At 44.1% G+C, this 18,206-nt stretch overlaps 1 protein-coding gene across 7 annotated transcripts in view; it reads right to left on the reverse strand.

Moving 5' to 3' along the window:
* Positions 1 to 16,142: 16,142 nt before the first annotated feature.
* FYN (FYN proto-oncogene, Src family tyrosine kinase) overlaps positions 16,143 to 18,206 on the reverse strand; it is a 214,327-nt gene continuing 212,263 nt past the window's right edge. For all 7 annotated transcript variants that reach the window (XM_045499308.1, XM_045499307.1, XM_045499314.1 and 4 more), the window contains one exon: positions 16,143 to 17,340. In XM_045499308.1, coding sequence (XP_045355264.1) covers positions 17,132 to 17,340 — 209 coding nt within the window. In that variant the 3' untranslated portion in view covers positions 16,143 to 17,131. The remainder of the gene's footprint in view (positions 17,341 to 18,206) is intronic.

Here is an 18,206-nt window from a genome sequence, read left to right on the forward strand (position 1 = left end):
CAGTGTACTTTGACATATGTATACACTCACGTAACCACCAACCTGATCAAGACTCAGAACATTTCCTTCACTCCAGAAGGTTCCTCTGTGCGCTCTCCCAGTTAATATCCCGCAACTCCAAGAAAACCTCAAGGCCAACTTCCATTATCACTGATCAGTTGTTTTTGAACCTCTTACACAGGGAATCATCCGGGATGTACTCTTTTGTGTCTGGTTTCTTTCACTCGATATTATCATTTTGAGATCCCATCCATGTTATGGCTTATGTCAACAGTTTCTTTTTTATTGCTCTGTAGTATGTTCCACTGAATGAATTTATCCACAACTCACTGATCTCTTCTTGTGTTAATGAATGTTTGGGTTGTTTCCAGTTTGGGGCTATGATGAATGAAGTTGCTATGAATATTCATGTACAAGACTTTTTGTAAGTGTGTGTACTAATTTCTCTTGGATATATACCTAGGAGTGAAATTGCTTGGAGATAGGGTAGTAGGCATATGCTTAACTTTACTGCCAGTTTTCCAAAGTGGTGGGACAAATTTATACTCCTATTGGCAATGTATGACTTTTTAGTTGCTTCTCACCCAACATCGGTATTGTTAGTTGTTCTGTTGTTGGCCCTTCAGTGCTATCCCACTGTCATTTATTCTGCGTTTCCTTGATGATTAATGTTGTTGAGTACTTTTCTTATGCTCATTGGCCATCTAGATATCCTCATTCATGAGGGGCCCGTTAAAATCTTATGCCCACTTTTAAAATGAATTGTTGGGGTGTGTGGGTGGCTCAGTCAGTTAAGTGTCGGACTCTTTTTCTAAAATTTTTAAAAAATTGTATTTATTTTTGATAGAGAGAGGCAGAGCACAAGTGGGGGAGGGGCAGAGAGAGAGGGAGACACAGAATCCAAAGCAGGCTCCAAGTTGTCGGTACAGAGCCCAACACGGGGCTCGAACTCACAAACCACGAGATCACGACCTGAGCCAAAGTCAGATGCTTAACGGACTGAGCCACCCAGGGGCCCCGTGTCTGACTCTTGAACTTGGCTCATGTCATGATCTCATGGTTCGTGAGATGGAGACCTGTGTCAGGCCCCACACTGACAACATGGAGCTTGCTTGGGATTCTCTCTCTCCCTTTCTCTCTGCCCCTCCCCACCCTCTCAAAAATAAATAAACATTTAAAAAAATAAGATGAATTGGCTTTTTCATATAGATTTGTAGTTCTTTATACATTCTGGGTATGAGTATTTCGTAAAAAGTAGATGTTGTAAATATCTGTTCCAAGTCTGTGACTTGCATATTCCCTTACTTAATGTTGTTTGTGATGAACATAAGTTCTTATTTTTTTTTTTTTAATTTTTTTTTTCAACGTTTATTTATTTTTGTACAGAGAGAGACAGAGCATGAACGGGGGAGGGGCAGAGAAAGAGGGAGACACAGAATCAGAAACAGGCTCCAGGCTCTGAGCCATCAGCCCAGAGCCCGACGCGGGGCTCGAACTCACGGACCGCGAGATCGTGACCTGGCTGAAGTCGGACGCTCAACCGACTGCGCCACCCAGGCGCCCCCATAAGTTCTTATTTTTAATAAGATCCACAGTCATCACATTTTAATAGTTGAATCTTTTGAAGAAGTCCCTGCCTCCTCCAAGGTCATAAAGATATTCTACTATATTTTCCTTTACAGAACTATTATTTTACCTTTCATGTTTAAGAATATGATCCACCCTCAAATTAATTTTTATGTATGGTATACATGTGGAAGTTCATTTTTTTTTTTACCACATGGATATGCAAATGATTCGGCACCATTATGTTGAAAAGATCATCCTTTTCCTATTAGATTGCAATGGTTCCTTTGTTGCAAATCAAATGGCTATATACATGTATGAGTCTGTTTCTGGAGTCTTTATTCTATTCCACTGGTCTATTTATTGATCCTTGCCCCAATACCAATACCAGTACTCTGTCTTATAGTTTTATAGTAAGTCTTCAAATCTGGTAGTAGAAGTCCTCCAACTTTGTAATTCTTGTCAAGATGGTTTTAGCTGTTCTAAGTCCTCTGCAGTTTCTTATAAAGTTTAGAATTTTGCCAATATCCATACAATTGCTTTGCTGGGATTTTGCTTGGGATGGCCTTGATAGATCAATATAGAGAAAAGTGATACCTTCATGGATTAATTTTTTAAGTCCATGAAGATGGGATATCTCTTCTCAATTATTTAGTCCAAGTGAGAATAATTTGAGTAAAACTTAGCATTTTCAAATGTATAAGGATAAAGTTACCATATAACTTAGTAATTCGCTCCTGGATACATACCCAAGAGAATTAAAAGCATGTCTACAAAAAAAGTTGTGCATGAATGTTCATAGCAGCATTATTTGTAATAGGTAAAAAGTAGAAACAACTCAAATGTCTATCCACTGATGAATGGATAAATAAAATGTGGTATATTCATACAATGGGATATTATATGGCAATAAACAAAAGTACCAATAGGGGTGCCTGGTTGGCTCAGTCAGAAGAGCATATGACTCTTGATCTTGGAGTTGTGAGTTCGAGCCCTACGTTGGGTGTAGAGATTACTTAAATAAATAAACTTAAAAAAGTACTGGGTGGCTCAGTTGATTGAGTGTCCGACTTTTGATTTTAGCTCAGGTCATGATCTCAAGGTTGGAGTTTGAGCCCCATGGGCTCTGCTCTGACAGCTCAGAGGCTGCTTGGGATTCTCTCTCTCTCTCTCTCTCTGTCTCTGTCACTCCCCTGCTTGTGTTCTCTCTCTCTCTCTCTCAAAATAAATAAATTAAAAAAATTACTAATAAATGCTACAACATAGCTAGATGCTATGCTACAACAACCTAGAAAACATTATGCTAAGTGAAAGAAGCCAGTCACAAATGACCAAATATTGTGTCATTCCGTTTAAATACAATGTCCAGGGGCACCTGGGTGGCTCAGTTGGTTGAGCATCTGACTCTTGATCTCAGCTCAGGTTTTGATCTCAGGGTTGTGAGTTCAAGTTGTGTGTGTGTCAGGCTCTGTGCTGGGCACGGAGCCTACGTAAAAAAAAATATATATATGTGTGTGTGTATATATATATATATATATATACACACACACACACACACACACACATACATATATATATACACATACATATATATATGCATGTATATATGTACATATATATGTATATATGCGTGTGTGTATGTGTGTGTGTGTATATATGTATTTTATATAAATAAAATACAATGTCCAAAATAGGCGAATCTATAGAGATAGAAAATAGATTAGTGGTTGCCGGGGACTAAGGGAATGGGAAGGGATTGGGGAAGTGCTGGCTAAAGGAGAGTGGAGTTTCTTGTGGGGTAAGGAAAATGTTCTGAAACTGATTGTGGTGATGGTTGTAAAACTGTGTAAATACATAAATAGCCATTAAATCGTACACTTTACGTGCGTGAATTGTATGATATATGAATTATATCTCAATAAAGCTGTTTATGATTTTTTACAAAGTTATTTTGTCCATAATCTATTGGTGCCGGTCTAGACACATTCTAAAACACCTTGTTTGCCACATGATAGTCATATTCTGAGGTCCTGGGGGTTAGGGCTTCAACATATGAATTTATGCCATCAAAAAGAAAAATTGTAGGTATAGACCCCTGGTTCTCACCCCAGGATCAGAAGAGTCCTGCAATCCGCATTTAACTAAAATTTCAGACCCTGTTCCCTCTGCTCCCTGAATCAGCAAGGAGCTCACAAGGAGGTAGCCAGCCAGGGTAAGAGCTTGACTAGCCTGGGCCTAAGACAAACTAAAGGATTTCCCCAGTGAGTGGGAGGTAGAGGGCAGCTTTGCCCAAAGGGGTTTCAGTTTTAAGAAACCCAAACGGGGATTGGAAACTCTAGCATCACACAGCTTCTGGAGAAAGTCCTTGTTAACAGCAGGAACCCCCTCTAACCCAGCTGTGCTTCTCCATCTCATCCTGCTTGCAGCCTCTGTGGCGGGTGGGGTGGCATATTTGAATCTCTGGAGGGTCAGGGGAGGCACTTGAGATAGTTACATTCATCAAAAGTGGGCATCAGGAGAATGAGGTAGGGCATCCCTTATATATGGCCAGTCCAGGCCGTTCTACATGGAGATATTCTCGTGCGAGGGACAAGGTAGGGAGTTTTCAGTGTGCTTTGTGGAAAAGTAGATTTTGCTTCAGGTGTTGGGAATCTCCCTCCATTGGCTCAGGGGCAAGGGCTGGGCTCACCCCAGAACCCAGAACCAAAACCCAGGCCCCAGGTACAGAGGGAGGCCTGGGGTGGGCAGGTCAGGCGGGGAGAAGCCTGGAGCTGAGAGGGTGGCCGAGAGCAAGCCCGGGGCTGAGGCAGGCTGAGGGCCCAGGAGGAGCTGCGGGGCCCACAGCTGTAGGAAAGATTGCCATGGGGAAATTCTCACTCGTTTGCAAAATGCAGCTATTATTTTGAGCTGCCTGCAGGAGCAGCTGCTTTCTATTCTCAACATGGGTCCACACGATCTTGAACCTTGGCGGACATGTGTCCCCCTGCGATGCAGACACACCCTCTGCCAAAGCTGGGTGTGCCTGGGACTCCAGCTAAGGGCAGGATCTGACGCTTCCCAGTCAGCAGGGGAAGCTTCCTCTCCGTCAGGCTTCCAGATTTACTAGCCAGTTGCAACGGTTGGCGTGGGCGCTCGAGTTTTAGACACAAGCAATCCCAACACTTACAGTAAAGAGGCGACAGACTTTCTGCCAAGCTAAAAGTTTCAGAAAGTTTTATATTACGGCACCCAATCCAGTGTTATGGTTCCAATCAATTCAGGAAATAAAATGTCTACAATTTATTTGGGTCTCTAAGACTCAGAACTCCTGGCCAAGAATGTGCCCTTTGATCTTCATCCCTTTAATCTGAAGCATTCCCTAAGTGCATTTCCATTTTAAGGAACAATGTCTTACACTGGCATGGTACTCTTGATTGAAAAAACTCAGATTTGTTTTAGGATTCCAACCCTTGGATTAAATTCAGTGTCCCCTCCTAGTGCTTAACATGTGCCAAGTTTCTACCCTCCTTGAGCACAGAGGCAAGGAGGGAAACTCGGGGAGAAGTGTGCTTGAATGCCATAGAGACACTAGAAGTCAAGTGCAGGGAGTTCCTAGGACGGAGCTGTTGTGTGTGACGGGGGCACCAGAGAAGGCTTCAGGAGGGGGGTGTTTGTGTTGGGCCTCAAAGGATGGAGAGGCTGCTAAGATGAGGGGAGAAGGCAAAAGAACATTCCAGCCCAGGGGAAAAGACTGGAGAAGTGCAGGGCATGCTTGGGAATCATAGGCCATTTAGGGTAGCCAGGAGTTAAAGGTAGGGGTTGTACAGGGGCAAAGGGAGAGATGGGGCTGGCAAAACAGTGGAGCTGGACTGCAGGGGCCCAGACTCCCTTGAATGAGCTCAAGAGACAAGATGGCGCACGGCACAAGTTTGAGGGACCTCACAGAGATGGCGCTCAGGAAGGGAGCCTCCAGGTACGGGAGCAAGGAAAGAAGCTACTCCTAGTCATTCTCTCTCTAGTGGCCCAGGAGCTTCAGCCACTGCTTCCCTCTGCAGACTGTGGCCTCTGCTCCCCGAGAGGGCCAACCTAACCTGTAGGTCAACTGTCCATCACCACAGCCAGCTCGAAGGCAACTGTTCCATTGGCAAGTGGCCAGTCAGTGGATGGGTTTCTTCTGGTCAGGCATCTGCCTCTGGCATCATCAAGTCATTCTTGCTGGAGGAGGGGAGGGTCACATGGTAAACAGGTGACCTTCAATATAGGGGGTAGTGTGGGGTTATTTAAAGAAGGGTGTGGGCTGGGCAGGGCTTGCAAATGTGTCTTCTTCCACTAGTGAGGGTCAGTAGGAACCATCACATTTTTTGAGAGCACAACACAATAAAAGCTGTGATCTTATATTACTCTCCACCGTGTGAAAGATAGACTGCAGATGAAAGGGAAGTTGTCTCCACACGGATCTGTCATCTACCATGTACCAAGCCCTCCGTTCGGAGCCGTATGCACGTTACCGTATTTCTAGTTTTCACAAGAGCCCACTTTTACTCATGAGGAAAACGTGGCAGAAAGTCTTGGAGATGTGAAGTAACTTGCCCAGAGTCACGCAGCTAGTAAGTGGTAGAATTATGATTTGAATGGAAAATCGGAGCAGACTTGAAATCCACACTTCGCCATCATACCAGGGCAGGCAGTCGGCCGGGACAGCCTCTGGTGGACGCCTGCAGGTGCCTTACGTCCCACGAGTCTACCCTGGATCCATTGTCTCCTGCATATTTTCCATCTTTCCTCCTGGGTCTGCTATGTCTGTGAATGCTATCGCCATCTCCCGAGTCACCCAAAGCCAAATCTCCCTAAAATCTGTTCCTTCTCTGTAAAAGAGAGATAATGGCACTATGCCCCCATAGGTGTGAGCACCCCATAAGAATCGTCTCACTTACATTTCACAACCCAGCACAGAGTGTGGTGCTTGGCGTATCCACAACTGATGGACAGAGTGATCGGCTGAGCACAGGAGTATGGCCCGGAGTTTTATGTCGAATGTAGCAGCTGGCGAACTTTTTCTGGAAAAGGCCAGGCATAAATATCTTCAGCTCTGGGGGTTGTACCATCTCTGTCACAACTGCTCAACCTTGCCCTTGCAGGGAAAACACAACCACAGACAAGGCATAAGTGAATGGGCAAGGCTGTGTTCCAAGACAATATTTAGACAAAAACAAAAAGGGGGCCGACTTGGCCCTAGGGTTGTAATTTACTGTCTCCTGGTCTTTATTTTGGTTCCTTCCATGAATGTGGGGCCATGTCTGTTTAGTTCATATATTTTTGCCCCAGGGTCTAGCCCAGTGCCTGGCACATAGTAGATATTCCATAGATGATTGCCGAAGGAATGGTTCAGCGGGAGAAAGCAAGCAAGCAAGAACCAAAGACTGGCTGAGAAGGGACGGGAATTTGGAGATCCCCTGGCCGTGAGTTGGAGAAACAGGTTCAGTGTAAGAAACACAAATCATACTAAGGTTTCTAAGTAAAAAGGGATTTAGCGTGGAGAATTACAAACTTGTTAGAAGGGCTGGGGGGAAGGCTCTATGTGGGACCTCCAGGGATGGCCCCCAGAATGTGTCAGAACTGATCTGCCAGGAGAGTGGCCACTGTGCTACAATCAGGAATGGCAGGACTTGAAAAGCTGCCACTGGAGCTATGACCTTAAGGACATGATAGCTGCAGCATAATGGTCAGAAAGTGGTGGGCAGGAAGTGCCACAACCGTCACCACCCCCTCTGCCTGCGTGTTGGGATGTGGTGCCCAGCCATGGACACCTCTTCAGTTGACTCTTGATACTCTTGGAGCTGGGGATCGGACATCAGTGGCTCCAAGACCTTGCTTTCCAGCAGGAAACAGCCCAAAGCTGCAGGAGATTGGCTTCTGCCTCATTCCTGCCTTCCACACTTCGTGCAAATATGTCTGACTGGTATAGCTTAGTTAACACTCGTGATGCTAATGGTAAGGGGGTCTGGAAAAGGTAGTTTTTGGTTTCCTCGACCGTGCAGCACCCAGAGGTATCCTAGGGAGATGTGGGGATGGATCCATGCGATGTTTGGCACGACCTGTATTTTCCAGTGATCCACTGTTGCAAAACAGACCATCCCAAACCTTGGCAGCTGAAAACCACAGTTGTTTGTTTTGCTCAGAAATTTGAAATTGAGCAGGGCTTGGTGGGGGCAGCTTGTCTCTGCTCGATGCAGAGTGAGCTGGGGTTGTTCAACTGGTGGCTTAAAACAGGGGCTCCACCATGTGAGCAAGCCCACAAAAGCACCTGGGAGCCCAAGTGAAGAGGAAACAACCTTTACCAAGAGCCCCAGCTGAGCCCCTGGGCAGCAGCCACATCAACTTACCAGCCACGTATGGCCACTTTTCAGTGAAAGCAAGTCCTCCAGCCCCGTCTGCCACTGGGGGGTCGGGGGGTGGTGATGGTTGACCTAAATATAAGCCAAGTCCACCTGTCCCCAGCGTCCTGAACATTCAGACTTAGCAGCTTTCTAGAGCTGAGGTTTCCTAAAAACCTGCCCAGTGTGCTTTGGGCTTTATCTACCCATCAGTACTGCTGCCTGGGGGCTCTTTTTCTCTTTGAGAAACTGCCCCTTGAGCAATCTGAGATTGTGACGGAAACACTTAGATTTTGAAGTTGCAACCTGTCATAAAAAGGCAAGACTGACCTACTGGGGCTCTGATTTTTAGACAGGCTTCCAGGAGAGCTCAGGTGATTTCAACTCCAGGGTTGTCACATACAGTTAAGCCAGTTGTGTACTGCACAACTTTGGGAGGGGGCACCGTTTGCATGATCTCTTGGCATATTTACTACAGTAGTTTTCTGGCAGAGGGCAGCAAAATGTCTTGAGGTAGGGTGGCTTTTTCTAATTTGCACAAAGGTAACTTATAGCTAGTGGCAGGAGGCATAGGAGCAAACCAGTGTCTAATAAATCTTGGGCCAGTGGCAGGTGTTGGTGGGAGAGAAGGGAGGAGTGGGGAGTAGTATTGGGGAAGAAGGTCCCTTTGGCTAACCACAATGGGCACCCAAGAACTAAGAAGTGCTGATATTTGTGGGGTTCAAGGTTCAGCCCTGTGGGGCCATCAGGGTTATCAAGGAGGCAAGGTAGGCCAAGAAAGCAAAGCAGACAGAATAAGCCACAGACTTGCCTGGAAAGGTGGAAATCTCAGGGCTGACTCTAATAAAGAAATGATGGCCCTTTGCAGAGAGATGGGGATAAAGAGCATGTGTAAATGTCTAAATAAAAATTCTATGGTTCTGGGCGCCTGAGTGGATCAGTCGGTTAGGCATCCAGCTCTTGATTTCGGCTCAGGTCATGAGATCTCATGGTTCATGAGTTTGAGCCCTACATTGGGCTCTGTGCTGACAGTGTGGAGCCTGCTTGGGCTTCTCTCTCTCTCTCTCTCTCTCTCTCTCTCTGCGTCTCCCACACGCTCTCTCTGTCTCTTAACATAAATAAATAAACTTAAAAAAATTCTGTGGTTCTTGTGGGGGTGGGGAGCGGGGATGGGAGGATGGGAGGCAGAGGGGAGGAGGGAAGAGGCACAGTGATGGCCACTAGAGTGCATCTGCTGGAGCCCAGGGCCTGCACCCCAACTGTCACCACTCTGGTTCTGAAAACCTCCATCAGTCGCTGACTAGCTATCATCATTCATAGCAACAGCACAGCTTCTGAATGGCTAGGGGGAATTACACGATGACTTTCTATTTCAAATACTGTAGATTGCAAAATCTTTATAGTTGGAACAATGTTCTCCATTTTGCGTCTGACTCCAAAGCAGAATCCCAGCCAAGCACAGCTTTTTGTTTTATCTGTTTATCTTCCAGGGTCTCCTTTGGCTGCGTGCATGTTGCTTTTGTTCTTGGCTTGCTGTTTTAAGTATAGCTTTGCTACATTTCCATTTTCTCTGCTATTAAAGACCAAGCACTTATTTGAATTAGAGCAGAAAAACACTGACGAGAGCGAAGGACCGCTTTCCCCTCTGAAACATGGTGAGGCCGCGGTTTAGTGATAGCTATGACAACGAAGGACGCCCCGCGCTTTCGCTTCGAGACCTTCAGGAACGTACAAACAAATATTTTCTGGAATTTGCAGGTGACAGGAGGGAGGTGAAGTGGCTCACACAGGATCACGCTGATTACAGTCTGACTCCTCTCCCTTCCCAATTACCTCCGAAATTACGCACTGGTGAACAGGGCTGGAGCTGTTCGTGTTTTAAATCAAACTAAAGTCCACTGAAGTAGGAAAATTATGCATTTTACATAAATGATGTGGGCAAATTATTTTTCAATTTTTTTTTAACAGGGTTTCTCCATCACTTTACTGTGCACACTGTAATATGGTTAATTTACCAGAAAGCATTGTTATTCATTCCCTAATTCTCGAGGCAACTGCTGCCATTTGCTTACCATTTCCTCACTGTTCCCTGGGAATTGACAGACCTTCCGGCTCCATTACGGGTGGTTTGGGTTCCTGAGCGATCTCGGGAGGCTCCGCTTCCCCTGCGCCTTCCAGGGCTCATTCCTCGGGAGGAGTCTGAAAAATGAAAGGATTCACATACCTGGGTTTAGTTTATGAGCGGCTTTAAGTGAATCCTTTTGTAAATGCACACCAAAAAGAAAAAAAAAAAAAGAGAAAGAAAAAGAAAAAAAAAAAGATGAAATCTCTTGCTATTTGGTAATATTTCCCCACAGTATTACATGCACGGTTTTCATTAAAAAACACTATCTAATACCCATTTCACTCTCTCCTGCTTCTAATTAGCTACTCATTGATTATTACATTGCAAGCCCCTGATAATTAGCCAAAGGAAAAAACAATTCTGAAACAACACAACCAGAAGACATCTCGCAACTGCTCATATAGGTCTTCTTCCATGAGTTTACATACTGCATGATGATTCAAGCAAAATAGCCTAATAAATGGAAGGAGAGGAAAGAATGACAATGGGTTCATAAATGGGCGAAAAACCCCTACTCATTGCTATTAAGAGAGGTGGGAAGGAGTTATTACAAGCCTGTCCTGCAATTCTTTTATTCTCATAATACTCTGTAAATATATTTCAAACTATTGTACCACGCCAGCTGGGACACTGGAGCCAGCAATCTGCCTAAAGTCTTTCTCTTTGTCCTTTTATGGTATTATCTTCAGTTAGCAGCTTAGTAATCAGAATAACTGATGTACCTATATAGTTTTTAGTGTGTGTGTGTGTGTGTGTGAGAGAGAGAGAGAGAGAGAGAGAGAGAGAGATTTAGATTTTCTCTGGTTTGGTTCTTCTTCATTTAAATGCATTTGCTGAGCACCTACTATATCTAAAGCACAAGCTAGCCCCTAATGGGGTCTGGGAATCAAAAGGAAACACATCTAAAGGCAAAAAACATGGGGTCTACCATTAAACAATACATAATCTATTTCTCCTTGTCCTTTAAGATTGAGTTCAGATATCACCTCTTCCAGGAAGCCTTCCCTGCACCATTCCGGGCTGGACAGCACTCTTCTGCCACCACCTAGCAGAGACCTTATTATTTTTTTACTCTTTTATTATTTTAATAAAATTTATTATTCATATTTTTTAAAAAATAAGCTCTACTCCCAACGTAGGGCTCAAACTCACAACCCTGAGATCAAGAGTCACACGCTCTACCACCTGAGCCACAGAGTCACCCTGTAGAGAGCTTATTGTATGTATCTTTTATGGCTCTCCGTCCTCACTGGACTGGGAATAGTAATTGTCTCTTTCTAGTGCTAAGCACAGGGTCTAGCCCATAAGAAGCATTCAACAAATGTTTGGAGAAGGAATGAATGTTAAGTCCTTGTATATATCCATAGTCATATCTACCATTATCCCACTACCTTGAACAGCCTTGGCAAAGGACTCTTCTCATCCCAGTCTGGTTTCTTCCCCCTTGTCCAATGTCTCCATCCTGTTTACTCCCATTTGCTGCCATCTTGGACCAGCAGGCTGACTTGACCAGACTTTTACTTCACGGTGGCTCTGGATGGTTTTCCTCTTACCACTATCAAACCCTCTTGTCTTCTGTCCCGTTCTCAATTAGGGGGCTGTTATTTACTGGGAGAGAAAAGGGAATCAGATAAGAGAATATATGTTAGTGGGGGTTAATGTTACCTCTCCCAAATACATTGTTTTTATGTTAATAGTAACATTTTATGGACAATATCTTTCTGCTGCAGGTCTCAAGCAGGGCCCAGGTGCTCCCTGGGTCATGCACAGGTATACCAGGAATCCTATAAGCCCGAGTCTGGTTAACAATGCACAACCTGAAGGTCTGGGAAAATAATTTCATGTGAAGATAAAAAAATGGATATCTTAGGGAGAGTGTCAAATTTTCATAAAAGTACAAAGTTAAAATGAGCCCCTGAAGGCCCCAGTCCCAGGGCATACAACTTTATTCCCATTAGTGTTGGGGTGAGTTCTGGGGAGAAGTTTGGGAAGCACTAATGGGGTTCACTTTAGGCTATACGCTGGATCTTTAAGTCCTATATTGAAGACTGGTGACCACACATTTGCAAGGGGGCAGGGCTAGCACCTTCGGCGGCTCACGGCAAATCCTGGTGTGCTCAGCACGGTCCTAGATCAGTGTGTCATTTGTAGGTCAGCCATTTGCCCCACTAGACGTCATCACCCACTTAGCCACCGTCCATCTACCCAACATCTACCTACCATCAGCTCATCAATGCTCTCTGTGCAGGGAGAATGATGGTGGACCAGCTAGGCATTACTGTTCCCAAGGAGTTCACAGTCTGGCAGGGAAGATGCATGAAAAGGAGAGTCATATTATGAAGCACATCATTAGAAGAGTAGTAAGGATTCTGGAAAGGAGCACAGAGTTCTGTCTGCTGGGGGAGCAGTTGTTTCTCCCTGATCACATTCCCCTTAGAATAGTCCCAGCCAAGCTGGGAAAACACTTTTTTATTCTCAGTCCTCAGAATCTTAAAAATAAAGGCATATCTCCCCCCTGCCCCCCATGGGATTCTGAATATTTTGCATGTTCAAAAAGAATGAGGCATGATTTAGGAGTTTATTATGAAACATTTCTGAAAATATAGGTATATATAAATTATGAAGGTCTATTTGATATTTCAAAGATAGTAAAGATAGATACACATTTTTCACTATTTTCTTCTCTTGCAGTTGTAATCTATTTTTGAGAATGAAATAAACATATATTATTGGCACTTTCTTGTTAAATCTGTATCCCACAATATCATTTTTAGAATAAAACATTTTTGAGCTTCCTTTCCCCTACCCCCAGGTTATTTTTTTCTCTGCTTCCTTCTTCCCCCCTCTCCCTCCCTTTCTTCCTTCCAGCATATATTCTGGACAGCATAACCGAATCCCGACAGTATAGGATATAGCGGTAAGAAAGACAACAAAAGCCATTTAAACCTATTAAAATACATTTTGGGAACAAATCGACCAAACACCGTTTTATCCAAATGTAACTTGTTAGGAAATGCCCATTCCGTCAAGTGAGGCTCTCTTGCCCTGTGTGCTGACGCAAGAACAGATGACATCCTAAATGCAGGAGGTCTCTGTAGCTCTTCTCTGTATCCTGCTGAAAACCTTACCTTCTTTCAAGACTCCTGGAAGAACCATTCCAATTAGTGCAGTATACATTCTTAAGGTCCCATAGGAAATTTCAGATAAAATTTTGCAGCTCCAATGCTACTAGAAAAATCCTCTGGTGCCAAGATTTAGCCACAGGAGGATTCCTGTCTTTCTCAAGGCAGGTAAACACCCTCTGGCACTTGTCAGAAAATCTTCAGTAGTGTGGCTGTATTTGAGGGTTTATGAATACCCTTCACTTTTCTTGGGGAACTGCCTGGCTCTCCATACACCTTTCTTTGCCACGACCAAGTCAGAGCCAAATGCATCATTAGCTTGGGTCTACACCCTGACACCCTAACACGCAGGAGGCCCCGCATCCACTCCTTGCACCGTGAACAAAGCATCGCAGAGAGCATGAGCTGCGGTGAGCGTGGCTGAACGGAACTCATTTTGTCACATTTACGGTGTCTGAGCTTTGTCAAGTTGCCTTCTCCAGTGGCTCTATTATTTGATTTTTAAGGCAGTAAAAAGAAATAGTTCGTTAGGAAGTCCCCCTCTGCAGTCCAGCAATGCCAGAAGCCAGCTCTCCCAAGGGAGCAGAGCGGGTGCTTCTTCACTACCAGGTTACTAAAGACAAAAACTTCACTGGCACTTGCTGCTAAGGTACCTTTTGAGACCCAGGCCTACCTCGTTTCATTGCACTTCGCTGAAACCATGTTTTTTTTTTTTTCAGACTGGAGGTCTGCAGCCACCCTGCATCGACCCAGTCTGTTGGTGCCATTCTTCCAACAGCATTTGCTTCAGACACACGTCACGTGTCTCTTGTCATTTTGGTAATTCTCGCTGGATTTCAAACTTTTTCATTATCATTCTATTCGTTATGATGATCTGTGATCAGTTATCACAGCTCACTGAAAGCTCAGATGATGATTCGCATTTTTTTAGTAATAAAGTATTTTTAAATGAATTGTTTTACAATGTCATCGCCCATTTCATAGACTTGTATGGTGTAAACACAACTTATATATGCGCTGGGAAGCCAAAACATTCGGCTTGCTTTAGTGAGAGGGTCTGGGGCCAGAACCTGCACCCTCTCTCTCTGAGGTAGGTCTGTATTTTTCGTTCTGAAAAAGAGAGCTTTCTGGTCAGTGGATTTAGTTTCCTCGCTCCAAACGTCTACAACTTGTGAGGGACAGAGGCTTCTTGGCATGTGTTGGGAATCGAGGTAGTTTCATTTGCCTGGACTGGTCTACCTCAGGAACATCTCTGGGTAGCACATTACTGTTAGGAAGAAGGAACCTGAAAACATCTCTGATTTCCCTGTATTCATAGCTACATTTTTACTTCTCCACTGCAACCCTACACAAGATGTTTCAGAGCAGTTCCAGCGTGCCACTCTATGTCAGAGTGCCCTGGGGTCAACCCAATTCTCGAGCTTTGCTTCATAGGCGAGAATCCACGACAAACTCAACTGATGAATTAAAGGCTATACTTTGGTTTGAAGAAACTAAGTTTGTTTTCTAGAAGAATCTCTTTTCAAAGCAGGGTATATAACTTTCTCGTTTTTGTTTTTTTTTTTTGTTTTGAATGACTGAATCAAAAACACACAACAATCCTCCAGAGAATATTTGCCAATTATCCAACCTAGTGGGACGTGAGGATTAAAAACAAAGTTGTCTTTAAAAATATCTCAAACGTGTTAATAAATTGCCCAGTAATGTGATGGTAATTGTAGAGATCTTTGAAATTTTATCAATTTAGCAACTGCATCAATACCAAAAACAATACCATAAAGACTTGATTAGCCAGAAAAGCCCTTTGTTTTATCCTTTTTTTTTTTAAACGTTGGAAGCCCTTTCTAAATATAAAGATTATTTCAGCAAAAAAACTCTCCTTGTATAATCCCACGATAGCAGTGATCTTCGAATCACAGGGTCTTAGATCTGTAGGAACCAGCCGCAAATCTCATCCGACCCCTTCATTTCTGCATTCAGGACCCTCAACAGAGGTGCCAGATGGCTGTTCGAGGTCCCACAGTTGAATGAGCGCAGAGCTAGGCCTGGATAGTAGGTGCAGTCTACCCACTGCCCCTCCTACCACACCAGGTTGCTTCCCTGCTTAGCGACATGCTTGCGGAGGGAGAGGGCCACTGGGAAAGACATATACTGACTCTAGGGGAACAGTGCTTCTTCTTGAAATTGTCTTTCTCCTACAAGCGGGATACAGAAAATTCCAGTTAGCGAAAGTGTCTGGTAGATGAAAATATTAAAGAATGCTTAATCTTGCTCTAATGATCCTCTGAACTAGCTAGACAACAGCCTAACCCTTCTGGGGGGCAGGGCAGGGCAGGGGGAGAAGTCCCCACTCTCGGTGTTCTGAATGTTTCTGTCATTTGGAAATCATTGCACAATGGTTAAATTCACCAGGTAGCTCCTTGCCACCTGGCAGTGGGGCAGTGTCACTGTTCTAGTACCTTCCATGATTTAAACAAATGAACAAAAAAAAAAAAATTCAAATGTAAAATGCTCTCTCTTTAATTACTAAATTAAGAAAGTTAAACAATGTAAAAATGTAAACTCACAAATAAATCATAACAAAAAAAGGAATTAAGATTTCAGAGTTGCTACCCAGTATTAAAAACTTAATAGAAATAGGTTTTTTGATTTGTTGTTAAACATGTAATTCAAGGTTGGTACAAACAGCAACTAAAAATGTAGTACTTTTTTTTTTTTTTCCCTTTTTTTCCTTTCTCTTTCTTTTTTTTTTTTCTTTTTTTTGGTGCATCCCCATGAAATGTAAAGTAGTGCATAGTTATTCCACTGGAGACTTCTCGGACATATAGAAAGTCATTTCATTAGCAGTACAGGATGTTTAAAACACTCATTTTACAATGGGAAATGTACAACCCCCCCGCCCCCCAAGTTTTAGTTGCATGAGAAAGTTTAGCAGGTTGCCAAGACTATAACGCTATGGGTTTTAGACCATTTAAATGTGGTTACAAGGTTTATTAAATAAAAAAAAAAAGTTTGAAACATTTCAGCATTCATATTTTTGTACAAGAAGTATGTGTGGTTCTCCACCTTCCAGTTCCCCTGGTGGTATTGGCCGCTGGCTTGCTTAAACACGCTTTTAGGTTTCAAGACCAAATTGCAGTTAAGTCAAAGCAAATACTGGAAACAGAACTTGTGAATCCAGCTCTGGAGCTGCTTTTGAAAAGAATCAAAGTAACAGCCATCTACAGGTACAATCATGAACCAAAAAAGTGCAATCTAAATTAAAAAAAAAAAAAAAGGATCATGCTTTGCAAAAGCCAAAAAGGATGCCACTGGTGTGCAGAGTAATACCAGGGCTTTTATGCAGACTTGGCAGTAAAATCCTCACTCTGGGTCCCGAGGCTTTATGGCCTGGGTTGGCCATGGTCTCCACATTAGCACCCACGTGGTGTATGTACAGGGACAGATATATTATATATATATTCATATTTATAAAAAAGAAAAAAAAAAAACAAACACCTGTCCTGATTGGTTTTTGTTAAAACATGAAAAAAAATTTTATTGTTTTAGACAAAGAGGCCACTTTTGGAAAATAATACTTTTTTTTTTTTAGTTGAATCAGGTGAAGACAGTTAAAATCACATAGGATTTGCATTTTAAAAAAAGGAAAGCACTAGGATTGTTGGCACTGGAGTAACTATTTACACTGAACAGAGGTTTGGCCTTTTACATAACATCAATACAATGCATTTTCCAAAGTCTGAGAAATAACAAGGTTCTGTCTCGTATGCTTCACAGAGGAGGTTCGGATTTGGGGACAAGTGTCATTAATGAGGGCCATGGAAGTTCGTCAGCTTCAGAGTCACATGCAATCTGATCCAGGACGGCTCTCGCTGCTCGAGCAGCAGCCGGCTACGGAACTGAAAGCTAATGGGGAGGGGGCGGGGAAGCCTCTTGGATAAGGCCTCTCTCTGCAGACCCAGGTCTCACAGGTTTTCACCAGGCTGGTACTGGGGCTCTGTGGCGGTGAAGTAGTCTTCCAGGAAGCCCTGCAAGTACTCGAAAGTGGGCCGCTCCTCCGGGTCCTTTTTCCAGCAGTGGATCATGAGCTCGTGGAGAGAGATGGGGCAGTCCTGCGGACAGGGCATCCTGTAGCCGCGCTCCACCTGCTCCAGCACCTCCCGGTTGTTCATGCCTGCAAGACAAGGCAGTGAGTGTGGGCCCTGCCGCTCCCCTTCCTTCTACCTTGAGCCTGCACGTGGTTCAAGGGGCACTGCTCCATTCAGAAATAAACAGGAAATGGGCAACTGCTACCGATGAATCTCAAAAGCATTGTGAGTGAAAGGAGCCAGACACAAAAGGCAACATGCCGTATGATTCCGTTTCTGTGAAGTTCTAGTAAAAGCAAAGCTACAGTGACAGAAAGCAGATCAGTGGTCGCCAGGGGTAAGGGGAGGGGAACGTCTGTACAGGGGCTGCAGGGCACACTGAGGGGTGATGGGAACCTTCAGTTTCAGGGCTCAGCAATCAACAGCTGTAAAGGCCAGATAGCAAATGTTTGAGGCTTAGTGGGCTGCATACGATCTCTGCCGCAGATTATTTTTCTTAATAGCCCTTTAAAGACACACGAAAGAAAAAACAGGTGGGAGTTGGATTTGGCCCACAGACCATAACCTGCCAACTCCTGTTCTAGATCTCATACGCAGCGGTGTGACTAGTTCATGTTTGTCAAAACTCATTGTGCTCCCAAAATGGTTGAATTCTATTGTTTGTAAATCACAATTCTGTGAAACTGATAAAAAAATATGAATGAAGCAGGCAAAGAAACAGAAATCCATGGAATGAAACATACACTGTCCATGTTGACAGCATCTAGAAGCTCCACTTACGAACTTCATAAATTCGTTTTGCTTGTGCCCGGGCAAGCTTCTGGTGCCCCCCCTGCCCCCCCAGCCCGCACCCCCAGCTGAGATCTGCCATCATGTCGGCAAGGCTGGGTACCATCTGGCCCAGCGACCCCGAGGTGCCCTGGGGTTTGGTGACTTTCAGGGGGAGACAGGG

Source organism: Leopardus geoffroyi, chromosome B2 (assembly GCF_018350155.1).
Source record: "Leopardus geoffroyi isolate Oge1 chromosome B2, O.geoffroyi_Oge1_pat1.0, whole genome shotgun sequence".
Lineage (NCBI taxonomy): Eukaryota > Metazoa > Chordata > Mammalia > Carnivora > Felidae > Leopardus > Leopardus geoffroyi.